This window comes from Panthera uncia, assembly GCF_023721935.1.
Source record: "Panthera uncia isolate 11264 chromosome C1 unlocalized genomic scaffold, Puncia_PCG_1.0 HiC_scaffold_3, whole genome shotgun sequence".
Lineage (NCBI taxonomy): Eukaryota > Metazoa > Chordata > Mammalia > Carnivora > Felidae > Panthera > Panthera uncia.
In genome coordinates, this window is record NW_026057584.1 from 66317675 (window position 1) to 66336996 (window position 19322).

Genomic DNA, 19322 nt, shown 5'->3' on the forward strand with positions numbered 1-19322 from the left:
TAAGTCTCTGGAACTAAAGGAAAATGATTTTTATTTCTTTTGTTCTTTTGTGAATAAAAAGTGAGATCTGTACTCCCTCGGAAACCAGAGAGCAACTTCCTATTCAATTTTTTTAAAGACTTTTATAGTCTGGTACTCCACCTTTATTTTCAACACCAGGGCAGTTTAATAAAACTCTGAAATAATTGGCCCACAGCCAATCTATTTCAATCATCCCACAAATCAAGAAGTGTCTCCTGCTTTTTTGACTTTCAAGTTTCCTTGTAATTAGTAATCCATCTTGGGACAAACACCTCTCAATACGCTCTGATGATGACAAAAATACTAACGTCAAAGATAACTGTGAGGAATTTAAATACAGTAATTCTGTCAAAGGTAAGAATGAGAAAAGCAAAACTTCTACATTAATATATTTTGTGTAACTTGGGATTTAAATATTAATTTGCAACTAAATCAGTAGGTAAAGTAAGGCAGCATTTGACTGTTTCACCTATGAAAGTATCTGAATTTAAATCAGCAAAAAAACATTTTGGGGTAGATTCTCATTGGGAAAATGGGAATCACCATTTATATATACATGAGGTTTTTACTGAGTGCCTACTATGTGCTGGGCACCATTGCTAGAACTATCATATCATGCCAATGGGATGAAACAAGAAAGTGCAGAATACTCACATCAACAATGAGGAAATCTAGCCAGCACCAGGCATTGGTGAAATACATTTGAAAACCATACGCAACCCACTTTAGAAGCATTTCCAGAATGAATATATAAGTGAAAACTTTGTCAGCATATTCTAACATGGTCTTAATGGTTTTTCGCTGCTCGATATATATATCTTCAAAGGCCTGTAAGTGAAAAAATTCCAATGAATTTCATTGTCATAAACTGTCTCTAATTGATGTCTTAATAGGAAAACCATGCTGCAAGCCTCTACTCAGGTGCTTAAGTCTGGAAGGCTTCTTCCCATTTCCCATAGTGGCATTTTGCTTTATAGTTACCTGCATGCAATGACTATTGGCTGCACATTTCCGTCAGCCAATGAATTAAAATAATTTTTAAATTAGGGTATCAGGGTATCTCAAAGAGCTTAAAAATTTTGCGACTGTCAGATCCATCTCTCCACAGCAGGAGGGAGAAAATCAAGTGTGAGTAGATCTGCTTTGTTCAGTGCACTGTAATGTATTCTCTCAGTAATGCGAATGTAAGGCAAGGAGCCCTCCCTCCCCCACCCAACCTGCAGAAAGAGGGACAGAGGTTTATCACTTTCTCCACTCTTTTTCTCTTGCTCAATCTGGGCATGTGTGTGGTGTGTATTTGGGAAGCTCCCTCTTCCCATCCCTGTGTCATTTTGCAGAGCTCTTGGGAGAGGTTGGGGAACTCATTTTCAGGAGCCTTTGGGTGTTCTGGAATGAAAAGACCACTTATCTAACTCAATCCCCTTATAGGAAAAACTATCAGGATAACTCGGTGGTCTGGATTAAGGACAAAAGAATATTTTCTTTTTTGGAGAAAAGGGGATGTGGGCTTGCGACCAGGGCTCAAAACAAGGACCTAAAGTCTTTTGAGCTCAATTTACAGCTAAGCTGGAAGCACCCCAGAAGCCAGCCATTGTGTCAGCATGTTAGTGCACTTTGGGGAGATTTGACTGGGTATGATTGAGAACCAAGAGCTAAGACAGCGAAGACACTAGTTACTGGTGAGACTTCAGAGTTCCCTCTTTGTTGGCATTAAAAACGCAGGGCTGGCTCTCTTCGCTCAAGTACATGGCAGGATGACGGACTCTTAGTCAAATCAGAGGCAGGGTTAGAGGCCTCCACTTACAACACTATAATCCCCCTAACGAAATTCACTCACCAAACACGGTAGTGACTAACTGAAAAAATAAAAGAAATGCAGCCACATTTGTATCACCAAACGGGAAAACAGGTCACACGATTTTCATATATTAATTAATATCTTGACCAAACTGACCCTTCCATTGAGTGAAATCAGATATAAATTAAGTTGTAATGCTTTCACTTTGCTACTAGTCAGCAATTAAGTTCGTCTACTATTTGTCATTCACTGTGATTGGCACTAGTGAATCAGCACAAACAAGACAAGTGAGTTCCCTGCAAAATGGAGTTTATGTTAAGCAGGTTGATACTCACCTGATAATCCCATATCATGCCTGCATAATCACTCTTTATAAGAACTACCTCTGATGACTAAAAGTCAGAAGTACCTTTCTTTAAATATTATAAGAAACCATACTTGGCCTGATTCAATCTGAGACTTATTCCACAACAATAAAAATTGCTATTTCCTGAGCCTCTCACACTGTGCTAGGGATATCGCACAATGTTTCTTACTTCACAAGCACTGGATTTTAAAAACCTGTAAGAGGTTTTTGAAGAGTTTCAAGTAAAGGAAAACGCGCAGGTCATATGTCACCTACCAGTGCCCCACTGCTGAGTAGAATCATGAAGACAATGAAGGTTTCAAACCAGTTGTGCTCCACGATCTTATAGCAAGTTTTTCTCAAGTTCCACCAGAGTTTTCCTTTGCCTTCTTCTATGCTTATCTGACAACACTTGAACTTCCGTACACAGTCTACAATAAGTCAAAGTAAATGAAGAAAAGAGAATTACTCTTGGATTATGTACCTTTGTGTTGGTGGGAACCTCTTCTAAATTATTACCTGATACATTGTACATAACTATTTTTTAAAGATGTCTTCCACTCATGCAAACAGAAGTCATCTGTATAGTTTTTAAATCATTCATTCAAAAATACTTTTTATGTTTATGTGATTATTATAATGGGTTATATTACATCATAAAAACATATAGAAAAACAGAAGGAAAAATAAAATCACCAAAAGTTGATATTTCCATCTTATCATCTTATGAGTGTGATTCCATTTATATATGGACATTTGAATTCTAAGTAGTTCATTTCATGGCATAATATATACATTTTGCTTTTTTTTACAAATAAATAGAACTGTGAAAGTTTTCATAATACTTCTCTAAATAAGATTACCAGACTTAACCAGAATCCATAAAATTATTCCACTATTATTGAATATGTTGCTTTAATTCTGGCTATTATCAGCAACAATGCCGTAAACACCTTTGTGTAATTTGTGTATATAAACATACTGAGTTATAGTTTATCAAGGCTTGTCAACAAATATTTATTGAATATCTGCAGCATTCAAGGAATTGTACTGGACAAATTACAATACTAGAATGCGTAAACATAGCTTTTCTTTAACAAAAAGTGTGCATTTTAAGTACAGGAGTTTTGCTCACAAATTCTATAGTTACAGAAAATAAATAATATCACAAATTAAATAAAGTGTTGTGAGAACTGATCGGTCAGATTACTTTTTGATATTGAGCTTTGTAGACAAAATGAATTTCGGGTTAGACTTTGAGGGATAGGTAAGAATCAGGTTTGGTACAGGAGCTGTAAAAGAATGGAGAAACAATGGCATCAATAAAACTTAATAATAGACCTAGAAGTTGCATAAAGGAGACAGTTAGGAGTCAATCTAAAAAAGGAACCTGAATGAGTCAGTTGGAGAATTTAGATTTTATATGCTGTGTATGAGTAAAACATTGAAGGATTTATTTGGGAGTTATGAAGATGGACATGGTAAGAACATGGGTGTAGAATGATCTCTACCTATACAAGGGACTGAATGGATAGAAGAAAGAAGTTGAAATTCAATCAACTGAACACTAAGAAAGTAAAAACAAGGTAAGCGTGGTGATGGTGGTCAGGAATCAGGAAATAAGGCGGAGTGATGGGATCTGACAGCACACACACAGCAGGATGCTGGGGCGTGGGAGACAGATGAGTCATGACATAGGGTTTTAACCAGGAAGAGGGCTCTGGATCAATGAATAGAAAAATGGAAACCTCATCTTGAAAAGAGCAGATATTTTACTGTATAGATATTTATCAGATGCTACTTTATAATGCCAGCCAGCCAGATCATAGCCTTTGTTTCATGAAAATTTAATGATGCACATTGTTATTAGCCTCTCAACTAAGAAATAAATAGCATTATATTTGTTGTTTCTTTGAGGGCAAGATCTTTTTCATATTTCTGTTTCTCAAAAGATCAAGAAGATTTACATGACCTGAAAATATTCATTGTAATAAAGTAAATGGAACTAAATTTAGGTGTTGTTTTTTTTTTTTTCTCTAAAGAGAATATGAGATGAAAAAAACCAGTTTAACAGAAAAAGACTGATTTTAGTGGGAATGATAAATGCCGAATTTGAGACATTGGCTTATTTCTGAGAAAAAAGGAAGAAAATGGGATAAGGAAGGAGAATAAAATGGGTCTAGTCTGTATCTGTTTTATTCTTAAATAAAAAGTCTTAAGCAAATATGATAACAGTATTCAAATTGTTAAAGTTGGTTGGTGGGCATCTATATATTATTTATCATTTTCTACAATGTGAAGTTACTCTATATTCTATATAGAACATATTTCATAATATTTCATATTTAAATGTTTTTAAGCTTCACAAATGACAAATGTTGAGAGTATCATAGTTATTATTCCATAATTACATATTATTTCCTTATTATTGCAGTATATATGCATATATTGTAACTCAAAAAATAAGCTAATTGTCTGGTAAAGAGGAAAAACTAATGCCACAGAAATTATGTTTGTGAAATACCACTTGAATTATTGTGAATTTTCACAATAATTGAATGTTTTGTGAAGTCATATATTTTTTTCATAATGAAGTAACACTGGAACGTATGCAGACTTTTTGGAGAAAAATAGCAAAAAGTGACTTCCCTCATAACGTATGCTGAACAAATAGCCCTCCCTCTGAAGTTATTTAAAAATTGACAATTAATATTTAAGTATTCATTTTTACCAATGCATATAAGTCCCAAATCAATAGGTATATGCAACATAATCTTCTGTAATACACCTTAAAAGAATCCGACATCGATTGTGATTTCTAATGTCTGTGTAATTACATATACTAAAAATTAGCTTAAAGTTTAAATTAAAATAGCTTTAATGTTATTTTTTTTAATGTTTACTTATTGTGAGAGAGAGAATGCGCATATGCATGCATGGGGGTGTGGGAGCTGGGTGGAGGCGAGAGAGCCAAAGAGAGAGGAGAGAGCAGCCCAAGCAGGTCCCACCCTGTCAGTGCAGAGCCTGATGCAGGGCTCTATCTCATGAACTGTGAGATCATGACCATGAGCCAAAATCAAGAGTCAGAAGCTTAACCAACTGAACCAGGCAGGCGTTCTAGTTTTAGTGTTCTTAATGTAAACACGCATAACCCAAATGAAACACATTTGGAATTAGTTGTAACAAAATTGCATTACTAGTAACAATTCGAGGCAGTCACTATTTTTAAAACAAATTTTTACTTAAGCAATTACAATATAGGATTGATTTGAGGCTAAGACATGGCATACATTATTAAATAGCTGTTAACTAAAAAGTGAGTTAAACATGAAGTGATTTCCAGGGTTTTGGAGAAACGTTTCTGTACCTACAATAGAAATTTATATAAGAAAGGTGAAGAATTTCATATCTTGTGTTATTGTACTAATTTTTCTGCCTCTTTGTATCATCAGTTGTGCATTCCCTCACACTCTGGACTGGCCAGGTAACTTTGCTTTTGTGAACGGGACAGGAGCAAACCTGACATAAGAGGAGGCTTGACCAGTCCTTGACAGGTTTCCTCTCTTGCTCTTGTGCCTTCCCACTAGAACATATCTGGCCACTATGTGGAGAACGAGATGAGTGCAGCGGAGCTGAGGCAGCCCAACAGTCCGTCTAAGACCTCAGGTTTGGAAGAGAGCCTATCCAAGATCAGCAAAATCATCTAGCTGGCCTTGGACTTGTGAGCAAAAGTATGTTTTTTGGTTAAATGCTAAGAAGTTTTGGGCTGTCTGATATATAGCATTACTGTTTAGAAAATAACTGATTCATACTTCAAATAACATAATTTTAGCTTTTTTCAGAAAATCCTCTTGGTATGCCCCAGTGGCATGGTGCCTCATATTATATAACTCAATATATATATATATATTTTTTTTAACGTTTATTTATTTTTGAGACAGAGAGAGACAGAGCATGAACGGGGGAGGGTCAGAGAGAGGGAGACACAGAATCCGAAACAGGCTCCAGGCTCTGAGCTGGCAGCACAGAGCCCGACGCGGGGCTCGAACTCGCGGACCGCGAGATCATGACCTGAGCCGAAGTCGGCCGCTTAACCGACTGAGCCACCCAGGCGCCCCATATAACTCAATATATTTTGGCACTTCATTATCTGTTATCTACTAACATTCAGAACTAATAAGAAATTGACCTTGACAGATGCAAGTAACCATTAATCATGGACAGTTTTAAATATATACTTATCAATTAGTACCCATTGTAAACTGATAAAACAGTACACAATAAATTACTTCTTTGACTTAAAATTTGTCTCCTTTAATTTTTTTTTAAAGCTAAAGAGAGATATGCTTGATTTGGCTTTCTCTCTGATTAGATATTCTAGAAGGCTACCAAAACACCCATAGACTTAGGAGCATTTCTTAGTTGAACAGGATGCACAAATATAAGCGTGTCTGATTACATAAACTAAATCTTACCTTTCAAAAATGTATCTTTGTTTTGATATAGAAAAAGAAAAAAATCAAACAAGTAAATGAACAGCTACTAGATAGATATAAATGATTGGAGGGTGGAGAGAGAGACTGGTAAGAGAGGGCCAATGAGCTCATATGCATGGTTCCACTTACCTTCTGTGAAGCAGGCTTCAGGCTCAAGGGATTCTTCGGGTTCTACCTCAGGTTGCTCACCCTCAGCGGGAGCTCCTATATCAACTGTGCTGCCTTCAGATGAACTAGTTGCATTTAGCTTCTGAAAATCAATTCCACAGAAAAGCTTTTAAAATAGTTTCTTTAATCTATAATATAAAAATTCAAAAGGCGTGCCCTCAAGTCTTCTGTATGCATTTCCTTGATCTGTAATTTAAGAATATCTTAAACATAATGCCAGTCCGCTTTAGTAGAGGTGGGGGTCACAAGATTAGAGGTAGCACCACAGCAGGTTTTTTTGCTTTAAAAATATGGTGCTAACAACTTAAATAATTTTTGATTAAGCACACATGTAGAGATACTGAAACAAAATCCTGGAGAGAGCTTATGTAAGCCACCAGAGTCACATGGTCATCTGTGATCTTGCTTTTGTAAATTAGCTTGCAAATGGTATAGTTTGTTTTATTCTAAAATTGTGACCCAACCAACGAAAGCTGCACAAGTGTATTTTCATGTCAAATACAGAAAAGATTTGATCAAATGCACATAAACAGCAACAATCTAAATTTATCCACTTTTCATTGACATGAAAACATATACCACTAGTTGTTATTAAATATATTCTATAGTTTTTTTACTCAGAAAAGAGCAGCACATTGTTAGCTTTATAGCAAGAGCTGGTATTTTGCATTCTCTTTGGCCAATGCACTCCTGAGTTTCATTGTGCATTTGGAAACTACTTGTTACTCTGGCACTCTCACCTGTCCTGTTAATACAGGGAGAAATGAATCTCTGGTAGTCATTTTGGTTTCCTTTAGGCTACATCAAATACCACCAAAAGAAAAATATAATAGGAAGAAGTTGTTTTAAATCTTGAAATCCACCAAACTTTAGTCAGGTTAGGGTGTTCAAAGGATCAGCATAAAGGAAGGTATCCCAGTCTTTAATCTGGTCTTAAAATGCTGCAGGAATGACACAGGGCCAGGTATGAGTGCCACATGGAATCAGAGTAGTTTGGGCCATAGCATTCTCGGACCTGTTACAATGTTATTACCATTAGTGCATAACATTAGGAAATGGTTGAGCTGGTAAGAGCTACTTTATAAAGGGGATGAGGTAAGCACATGATAAAATGCACATTGAAGTATGTTAAATTACTATAAAATGGGTATTGTAGTCAGTACTAGAAATACTCTACTCATATTTGAGCTAAGGATTATATGGATTTGCCCCAGGAAGATGGTTCCTTTAGTTTATGAAAATAATTTTCTTTATACAAAATATTTTCTTGGCATGGCGAGGCTCATGAATTACAACTACTTATATGTGATATATATGAGATTGAAAATGCTTTTGTCTTGTGTAATTTAACAATATCAATGATAGAAGCATAAATATTAGATGTGAGTCTATCTTCTTAGAACTGTTTCAGGATTGTTTTTTAATTTGACCAAGACATTAAATCAAGCATTATATATTATAAAATGCTTGAAATTTGTTGAATTCTTTTTCTGCTCACCAAATGTGTCACAATACTAAACAGATAATCATGATATCTTTGTCGTTACAATCGGAATATATTTTAGTTTAAGATGACACGGCAAAGTGGGAATATTTATTGCACATATTTTAATTCTTTACACTGCGTATAATTTCCTATCCTTTGTCTTTGGGCTTTGATAAGTATAGTTCTGTTTATATACAATTGACTAAGAAATGACCAAATTATTGTCTCATTCCAATCCATCTGATTCACATAAAATTGCTACATATTAGGGACCTAAAGATACTGATCTTATCATTTGTAAGATGTTGAAACATGACATAGATAATCAGAAAAACTGAAGCTTAGTCAGAACTGATCTAACTACAGACAGCCCACAATAAGAAATGGAATACATTCCTTTCAGGAAAAAGGATAACACTGTAAATACAGATTGGGGAAAGACCTAGGGATGAGCCCAAGGGAAAAATGAAGATCCATATTCAGGCTACTCCACACATTAGTGAGTGACTGTACCACAGTCTACATCAGTGCTGGGTATGTCGCAGGTACTCAATAAGTATTGTTTAAAAAATGAATGAATGAATAGACTTCTCCATAACAAAATGAAGATTAGGTCTGGACAGTGATTGGAAGAAGTCATCAGATAAATTCCAGTGGATCTTGGTTTGAAATGTTTCAGAGGATCCCTGTAACATAAACTATCACTTCTTTCATTTAGTGCAGTTCCTTAGTACTGATATAGAAGTAACGTCTTTTTACTGAGCTAAATATTTGTGTATTTAAAGGTCAGGTTACTACTTTTTCATAAGTGCAACATGAAAGTGTTTTGTCTCTAGAAGATGTATATAACCAGACTTAATCGTCTGAAGCAAAGATACTACTTTTGCCATTTTTGTGTCCCTAGTACCTATCACCAATGTTTGTGTTTAATAGATGTTTGTTGCATAAATGAATAAATAAACAGTGCATGGACTCTTTTATTCTCCCAACCAAGTACTAACCAGGCCTGACCCTGCTTAGCTTCCGAGATCAGACGAGATCGGGCGCGTTCAGGGTGGTTTGGCCGTAGACAGGACTCTTTTATTCTGTCAGTAACTACTTCTGACATCTCCTAGTAAATACTTTCACATCAAGGGAATAAAAATAATATTCACACTTATGTGCAGAATAACACAAATCCTTTAAGATTCTGAATTGTGTAAATAATGGCCAGCAACTTTTAGAATTAGGAGTGCTGTCTCAACATCAGGCTTTCAATTATTCAGGCCTAAATGTGTATATGAAGAAAACTATAGTTTAACTCTGGAATTAGCAAACTAATATTGAATCATTCTGACAATGTTTTCCTTCTTTTGACTCAACGATGTAAGTGGATCTGCAGTCCCACTGGTGAATGGAACCTTTTTAAGGAGAGGCAATCTCATCCTTCTCCATCTTCCCTCTGATGTGGACCAGCATGGGGTCCACCTGTCACATGCATTACTTCACCTGGCTTACAAATAAAGAATCTAAACTGTACATTAATCCTCAACTTCAACCAATCCAGAGTCTATTTAGAGAAAGAAATGTGGCTTTAATTATCTTGTCAAAAGTTATAGTGAGTCAGTAGCTGGACTCCAGATCTTCTGTACCCCATTTTACCAGAATTTTCTAGAGAATATTTTGATGATTCATAAGGAAAACCAACCTTTATCAATGTAAAATATTTAGTAGACGTGATACATACTTAAATGTTGTAGGTTCAAGAGAGTGCTTGTGATATTACTGATTCCTAAGTTTCATGACTATGAAATTAGTATTAGTTCAATTTATATTTACATTCTTATAAGTATTAGTGTAGAGTAGAACTAAATACTCATTGGAATATTAAATGAACAAAAAGTTTTCTTTCAACAATAGTACTGAGATGTAGGCAAGAAACTGTGATTTATAAAGTCTTTCTTGATAACATCAATTCAATGACTTTCTTAAAATTACATAAGAGGCAAATATCATAATATAAAGTATGTTGACTAACAGTTAAAATGTGTAAAGAGTCCATAAAAATGAAAGGAACCAAACTAAGACTATAAAACTCTTCAGCTTCAGATATGGTCATAATTATAATAAATCCTAACTATGGTACAAATTCATCAAATAGAACTGTCAAATATACATCATTATATGGAATGATTAGAACTCATGTACTTTAAGAATTTTCAAATAAAAGTTGCTTTTAAATGCTCCAAACTAGGCATCATCTACTGCAAAACGCCATATGAGTAAGAGACCAAAATATGAATTGGCTAGAAATAGAAACAGTTCTATACTTTCAAGTTCTATACTTGACAAGTTTTATATTAAAACTTGTAAAATTTGGTTGTTTAGGTTCCCTTTTTATTTTTTGTTCTTATTTTTCAGGAAATAAATGAACTGAATATATTATTAGGATACCCTGCCTAGTTAAATTTAAATAAAATATGATGTACTCTAATATCAGGATCAAAGAGATCAAACAGGAATAGCCAATTGTTACTTGCTATGAGTAGCATAGGCAATAATTTACTTTCAGGTGGAAATAATTACTTGAACATTTATTTTAATGAAAACCTCATATTATAGGGCTCTTCCCATTGAAAATCTTCTGTATTTTTGTAGGAGTTAAGCTGGACAGAATCATATTTTGCTAAATTATCTAATAAATATCAAAGTACATAATATTGCATTTTGTATTTTTAAAAATTATATCTCTTTTACTTTCCATATCATTGATAAATTACTATTAAACATTGGTGTGCCAAACTACTAGTCTTTCTTTCAGAAAGTAAAATTACTTTTAAAAATAATTAATCACGGGGCACCTGGGTGGCTCAGTTGGTTAACAACTGACTCCTGATTTCTGCTCAAGTCATGATCTCATGGTTCATGAGACTGAGCCCCATGTCTGGTTCTGTGCTGACAGGGTGGAACTTGCTTGGGATTCTCTCCTTCTTTTTCTCTCCTTCTTTTTCTCTGTCCCTCCTCTGCTCTCTCTCTCTCTTTCAAAATAAATAAATAAAAAACTTAAAAAAAATCACAACAGAAAAAGGGAGAGAAAACTTGCTATTTTTTCATAGGCACACTTGTTTCTCATTATAAAATTGAGATACATTTTTAAGAAAATATAATTAGTAAGATTGTATATAATTTAGAAAAAGATGTATATTCTACTCTGATTCAATGAAAGGAATTGGGATTTTAGAGAAAGAAATAGCCTCAAACATAGCTTAAATCAAACATTTCATATTTAAAGATTTTGGCCCCCCAAAACGGCAATCCTTTGTTCCACATGGATCTTAATGAGAATTTATATTTAAGGAGCTCTGGGTTATTTTCCGTGACAAACCTTAACACTACTATGACACTTTCATGAAAGTTATAATCTTTCTTGCTTTGGGATAAGCTTAAGGCCAAAGTGGCACCTTAATACCAAAAAGGGACTGTTGTTGTCTTAATGAGGAAGATGGCAAAATCAAGAGTATCATTAGCATTATACTACATTACCCAGAAATTATTTTTGTCTTTATAACAGATACATTACACAATTTTCTAAACCATAAATTGGATTTTAAATATCCTTCTTGGTGTGGCAAAAGTAACCCTTATATCATGCTGGCCTACCCCTCAACAGATATAGAGTGCCCCAAAGACACACACATGTTTGGCCCATTTTGTTTTTACATGAAGGACATTAAAAGCCTTTTTCTCCCTTAATTACTATCCTACTGGAAAACTTTCCCTTGAGGACTAAACATTCTCCAGGAGAAAATAATACATGGGTTCTTACTGTACCTATCCCCCCCAGACCTCTCTCACATCTTTTTCCCTCTTCCCACCCCTTGAACTGGAAACTAGGATACTTTTTCGGGGAGCAGACAATATTTCCTGAGAGAGGATAAGAGACATATTCAAGGAAATTGAAAATGATAATAATGTGAGAGCAAAGAATAAATGGAGTCAATTTAAACTGGTTTCTGCCTACTTTGTGTTCCACCATACGTACTCCAGTTAAATCTCCTAAATAAACCAATAGGTAATATATCTGATAATCACTTGCCTTGTACACCTGTTTATATAAGAACTTGATGAATGGGATAGTCAGAAAATAAGGAAACTAACCTTCCCTTTTCCCAAGAAACTGGGAAAAACAAGCCATTATCATAAGGAGTCAAATCCCACATTTTCCTGAAGAATGAATACATTATAGGACAAAAACAATCTCTCTAGTCTCTGTGTATATGTGCATCTTTGTTTCATTGTGAGCAACTACATCTCTTGGATCCCATGTCACATCATTCCTCCAATATTTAAAGCATTACCTTCCATGAGTCTAGAGTGCCAAAGACTGAATATTTTGTTCCAATGTATAAAAGAATGCTACAAGAATGACATAATCATTGCTCCTTTCCAAAGAGCCAAATATGCTTATGGTAGGTTTGTTCTATAGTTAATGGCAGAATAAGAAACTGCACCTAAATGACAAAATATTTAATTAATATTTCTGGAAAAATAATTAAATTACACTAAGCAATTTGGTTAACATATTTGAACACAAAACTATGATTTCAACATCAGGAAATGCAAAGGTCCACCTAATGGACCCCAAAGAGGGTTATACTCATTGCCATGGTCACATGACAAGGAAGGTCCTATCATTCCAAAACACTGAAAGAGCTCACAATGATTCTCTACCTATATAAGAGTTTGCAGTGCATGATATATTTAAATAATATTCTTCAGGAGAAAGTTTCCCAGCAGGTTTGGGTGAAATAGAGGGGGAAAAAAGAACCAAAAAGGACAGAGGAACAACAGAATGAAGAAGTTGGATTCCAGATCTATTTTCAGATGAACATATCACCTAAAAGATGATCATCTTATTTTTAAAAATTTTTTGGCGTACAAAAGGCATTTATTTCCTTTTCTTTCAGTCTTAGGAGTTTTAGGGGTAAATATCAACAGAATCTCCCAGGGAATCATATTCTAAATTTAAAACACTTTTGGTCAATTGCTAAATAAAGCAATGCCATTTTCTTTAAAATGAAGCAGATAAAAATTATACCCATGCTGCTAGTAGCCAAAATAGAAACATTCCAATTCATTTCCATTATTGTCACATTAAAATACCTTTTAGGCAGTTTGCACGTGAATAAGGAATTGCTTTGATTTGCAGATTACCCTTCAGAAAAATTTAATATGACACTGAACAAAAATTACGAATAAAGTACACCCACTGAGGCTATATTAAAAAAAAAAAAAACAGGGGAGAGAAAGCTTTTCTGCAAGTTTTTCAAAGAGCACCTACATTTCTCCTTTAAGCCCTTAGCACGTTCAAAACCGTAGCATTAAATGGAAACTAAATAATCCATTAAGGCATGCACTTTTACTTTTCACTGAATATAGTTTCTATTAAAATCTATGTAAGAAGATTAGCAACTAAATCATTTCTTTTAAAGTTAGGGTTGCCAGACTTGCCTGACCATGCTTTATATGACTCAGCATAAGAGCAGCTGTGCATATTTTTATTTTACTGCCAATGGATGGGCAAGGAATGTAGCTGAGTAACATGCAGGCCAGTCAAAATTCATTTAGAAACTGATTATAGTTATATATGTACAACTTGCTTGGGTAACCTGGGTAAAAGTGATGGCACGAGCCTCTGTCTGGTTAAAAAACACCAGAGCTGCACTCTTGATGGGCTCCAGCTTGGTTTTACCCCTGTGAGAAGTAAGAATGGTAAGCAGTGAAGGTCACTATATTACACTAGTAAATTTCACTTTGAAAAATAATCATTCAAGCATGGCTTCAACATTATTAAAACACTAAAAGACAAATCAATCATTCAAAATCACAAACCATGAAAAGAATTACATTAAATACAGCCAAATAACGTTGAGTTCAAGTATACATGGTTATAACATTGTATACGCCATAGAGAAAATACAAAAAGCTATCAAGGAATCACACAGCTTTGTCAAAGACATCAAAGAGGATTTAGTTCAAACTCCTAAACAACCTCCGAGTCTACTTGGTTCATCTGTCCTATAAAAAGGGATTCATCTAGGCATTCCAAAGATTTTTTCAAGTGCCCCATTTTCCCCTTAATTTAAAAAAATTATTTAGAAAAGAAATCAATAAACTTCATACCATTTCTTACTACTATACATGTGATATTTAACAGCACAACCCCATCTCACCAGTTAAGAAAATGACCAGACAAAAATAACTAGAATACAGAACACTAAACAGAGATTTCAGGTAGGAATATTTGGAATTCTTGGATAATTCTCTCAAATCTCGTTTAGTTTCTAGTGTACAGCTACTAGGTTAGATACCAAAGTTGAAAACCTGCACATTTCTCTTCCCAGACTACTTCTATCTAATGACTGAATCTTTCATTAGTTTGTATTTAGCAAGTTTGATATAAAGACAGAATTGAAAATTTCTCAAGTAATAAAACTTAACAACCAGGTAACAATCTCTATGGTGGGAAGGAATCAAGAGGACTCCACAGCTCAGGCAATACAATAATTCTATTTCCAACTGGCAGATCAGTCTCTTCCTCCAATTCCAAAGCACTGACTTCACATATATCATTTTGGAATACTTAATTCAAACAGAAAACAAATGGAAAAGCTTAACGGTAACTGGAAAGAGAGCTTCCATTTTCCTACTATACACCCCACCTGACTGGACATTCCTCCTATGTTGAACATAATGGTTTGAGGTGAGACATGAATATACGCTCTTTTGGAGAAGCCTGAGGCTTTAAAATTTCTGAAAATTAAGAAGACTTGCTGTCAAGATATTCAAACTTAGCCAAAAGTTTAAACTGACTGGTGGCTTTAACATTTGATTCTTCATAATTTCTTCTTAGTTTATATGACACCCTAAAATTAAACATACATAAAAAGAAAAATTGACTTCCCTTACTGTAAGGGAAATGTTTAGCGTTTGGTATGATGTCAAGATAACAAGAGGGGAATATACAGTAAAATTTAATGACCCAATTCTATTTTCTAAATGCTGACCTCAATTTCTGGTAATATACAATACCAGAAGTTAGGCCCCACCCTTTCCTTCAGCATAATCCAACCAACTATGCTTACCCCAAATTTTATTAATATATATATGGTTATTGTTAAATTTAAAAATAATGACCTTATTAGTAAACATCTGAGTTCAACTAGTTATAGCAATTTGTTGCCTCAGGCTGCAAAGTTTTCCCTTGAATCTCATCACTTATTTTGTGAAACTAGGAGCTATGGCATTGTTACTTACATGTTAATTTTAGTACCTATCTTTAAATTTTCTCTGGATTTCATGTTTAACATCTACTTCTACCTAATGACTGAATTAGCAATACTACCAGTCTTATAAGCAAGAAAGAATGAAAAATAGCATATTCTTCAGTGATTTTACGTGATCCACATGTAAATACTGATGGAAATAGCTAAGGTTTCCTTCATAGAAATATATTTTTGCTCATAATTTTATTAACTAATGTCTAATTTTTGTGACTGTTATGCTACTTAAAGTTTATCCTTCAGGGCCTCAAACTCTCCAGTTATCTATCTTTCTTAGAATGAAGACAGTACTTTCAAATGGCAAGAAAGGATGAATCTTTGTTTTTGGCTGTTATTTTTATGTTTACTCAAGCTTTAATCACTGGGAATTCTGTTTGCATTTTAGTATGGTTAAACAATTAAACACTAAGGGTTTAAATTCTTTCTTTTCTTTATTCTCAACCCTGTGCTTATTAACCTATAAACAAATTAAAAGCACACTCTGGTACTCATACTCTTGTAGGAAATCAAAGAATACTTTAAACTGCCAAGATGCTTAATGTAAATTGGTAAATTCAGAATTTTACATTCTCTAATGTATCATGGCATATTGTTTGTGTAGACACCATGCACTGGTTCAGTAAGGTTAAGCACACTTTCAGCATGATTCTTCATCACTACCTTCATTTCCTTAAAAAAACATTTACTTCAGAAACATTAAACTATATGTAAATATCAAGTCAAGATCCCAATCAGATTTTTCATAAATAAAAATATCTGTGCAAACTAAGTAAGATCACATTTTAAGAAGTGTTTCATAAAAGCCAAGTGAGAATTAGAACTGCCCTCTCGCCAAGTATTTTTCTAGTATGTACCAAAAAACACCATTGTGGGAGAATTACAAGGAAGAAAGTGAATAAATGAAGGCACCTTCACAAATCTAAAATTATTTTTTTAAATTAGAAAAATTCATATTAGTCTGCATATTCATATTATCAAGAATCCAAAATGGTGAATATTTGAGAAAATGAGTCAGCATACCATTTGTCTAGCTACATTTTAATCTGTCATCAACTTATCTATCACCAACTTTGCCAAAGAAAGGGTATCAATAGACATTTTCTATTTTCTTACAGAGATGAAACATAACCTTAAAGTAGTCTCATAGTTTAAAGCATACATTATGTCAAAACATCTTTTTATTTAAAAATTCCTACCTCTTTGCTTTCCTCCATATCTGACTCACTGCTGAATTCTTCAGTATTTAAATTTTCAAAGTCGGACTCTCCGACAGCAATTGGTACAGTCACAGTGAGGCTCGGATTGTTTATGAATGACATATAATCACTTTCATCCACAACATATTTTTCGACACTGCTGCCTATGCCACTGGTAGTTCCATTTCCATCTTTGAGATAATTGAGATCTTTGCCTATTTCTATAGTGGTATGGTTGGAAATACAGCTGTCTTTTTTGTTATTTAGATCTTCAAGAGGTTTAATTTCATCTAAAGCCTTTTGCTTTCTAACAAAGGCCTTCTGAATAAATTCACGTAGTTTTCTCTTAACATAATCAATTCCTTTCTGCATCCTCCCCACAGCAATCTGGAGATTGTTCATTTCATTATCATCATCAGTAGCGGCAAGGTTGTCAGAACTGAATGAACTCAAGAGCAAGGCCAGGAAGAGGTTCAGAACCTGAACACAACAGGAAAATAGGTGATCAAAACATTGTGTTGTTTCAGTTGCTCTTAACTATAAATTTTCCAAAATTACTCTTACATCTCATTTTTTTTTTTTTTACTAATAGGTATTCCTTTTAGTTTATGATAAACTATTCTGGAAAAGGTGAATGGAATAAATACTTGGCCAATATCAAGTAATACTATTAACACTATTTCCTTTTCAGTCATTGCAAAATTGCTGAAACTACTATTATATGAAACTTCTAAATGAAGTTGAGTTCCAAAAGAGAAATCTTAGTTATCTAGATAACCATACAGTGAATAAGGAAAAAAAAAGTTTTATTTGGGATGCTAAGTATTTTCCCCATGTGACCTGGATTTTCCAGGACACTGATAATTTATTATAATTTTATTCCTAAAACCAAAGATGATTCCATAAACATGATTTTATTTTTATGTGCTTGTACCAATTTTTGCACGTAGATAACTTACCAAATTAGAAAAAAAAATATAACTATTGCTAAATCAAAAGCCACAGTTTTGGTTCAGAAAATCTTGGTCACTAGATCTATAAAATGGCTGAAATACTATACAAAATAGTTATTATATGATAATAATGATGTTAACATTGACTTATGATGGTGGAATCAAGGTATTACCTTGAACAAGATTACTAATTAATCTGTAACTTGAGTCTCCAAAAATTTCTGGTATGAGAGAGTAAAAAGATTAGTGACTATAAACCTATTTACGTACTCAACAGGTATAATTTACTAAGGGATAGCGTATTCAGATGGGACAAGGCCAAGCTGTAAGTTTTTTCCAGGATTTGATTGATAATGTTTATGAGTCTCTGATTACTCAAGCATATAGAGTAAAAAAAAGATATAGTAGTAAAGGGAGCCAAAGACAAAATGTAAATAATAAAGAAGAGTCCTAGAAAAGATTTCAAGGAAAACTACAATGAAAGGGAGGCAGCATCCTTGGTCCATTCCTACCTTTCCAATAAGCTAATAAGGGCTACAGCTCCTTTGATATCCAGTTACACGTTAGTACAACCAATGGTAGTAAGAAATGTAAAAATTTGTAAGATCCAATAAGGACTTCAGATAAGCTGTGAGTCTATCTTGACATCTCTCAATGGCTACACCATGGCTGCTGATATTCATACTAAGGCCTACTCCTTTACTTCAAGAATTTACCAATAAAGTTATATTTTAATGTGCTTTGCTTTTGGATTTATTATTTGGATGAAAAATAGATGAAAGAAAAAAATGCTACATTTTGGTTTTTATCCATAATAAAAGTGAATTTTGGTGTCATAATTGTTTTCTAGATTTGATTTCTGAAGGTTTATTAATGAACTGTCTTTGTCTATCAGGAAATTTTTTCTTGATATGTATCAATCAACTCTCCAGAGTGAGATCCAACTTGTATTTTCTCTTCAAAGTACTGAGAAAATACTACAGAGTACTGTTATAGCTATATATGGCCCACTCCCATTTCTTGTTAGGAGGGTGGGGCAGTCTGTGGCCCCACCTCTGTCTTGCCTTTGGACCAGGCATCACAGTGATTCCTGACACTTGTGGTGGAGCACCATAAGAACTCACCATGTGAGTTCAAATGGCGTTCTATCAGTTCGCCTTCGGGGGACTTTCTTCTCTTTAGTGAGGATGAAAAGTAAAAATTATAGGAGGCAGTGCATCAAGTCATTCTGCCTTGTTTAAGCAAATGTAATCTGAACACATTTCCTTACTGGTGGCAAACATGACAGATATTATTACTACCTTAGTTACTCCAGAAATATATCCAGGATATGACAAAAGAAGAAACTTTTAAAGCTGATAGTAAAAAAAGAAAGGAGAGCCTTTATTTTTTTCCTTAAAGGTACAGGATTTAAATTTATGTATGTAGATGGAAATGATGATTTTATAGACTATATCTCTTTATTCATATATAGTAATATAAGTTTATATGAAATGTCATCATAGGTATAGATACTTCTGGAATTCTCTTCTCAAC

At 34.2% G+C, this 19322-nt stretch overlaps 1 protein-coding gene across 7 annotated transcripts in view; it reads right to left on the minus strand.

Moving 5' to 3' along the window:
- LOC125911570 (sodium channel protein type 2 subunit alpha) overlaps positions 1-19322 on the minus strand; it is an 84752-nt gene that overhangs the window by 17547 nt on the left and 47883 nt on the right. For all 7 annotated transcript variants that reach the window (XM_049615566.1, XM_049615559.1, XM_049615561.1 and 4 more), the window contains exons 16-19: positions 16834-17313; positions 6791-6911; positions 2442-2596; positions 676-849 (exon numbers count right to left, since the gene is read on the minus strand). In XM_049615566.1, coding sequence (XP_049471523.1) covers positions 676-849; positions 2442-2596; positions 6791-6911; positions 16834-17313 — 930 coding nt within the window. The remainder of the gene's footprint in view (positions 1-675; positions 850-2441; positions 2597-6790; positions 6912-16833; positions 17314-19322) is intronic.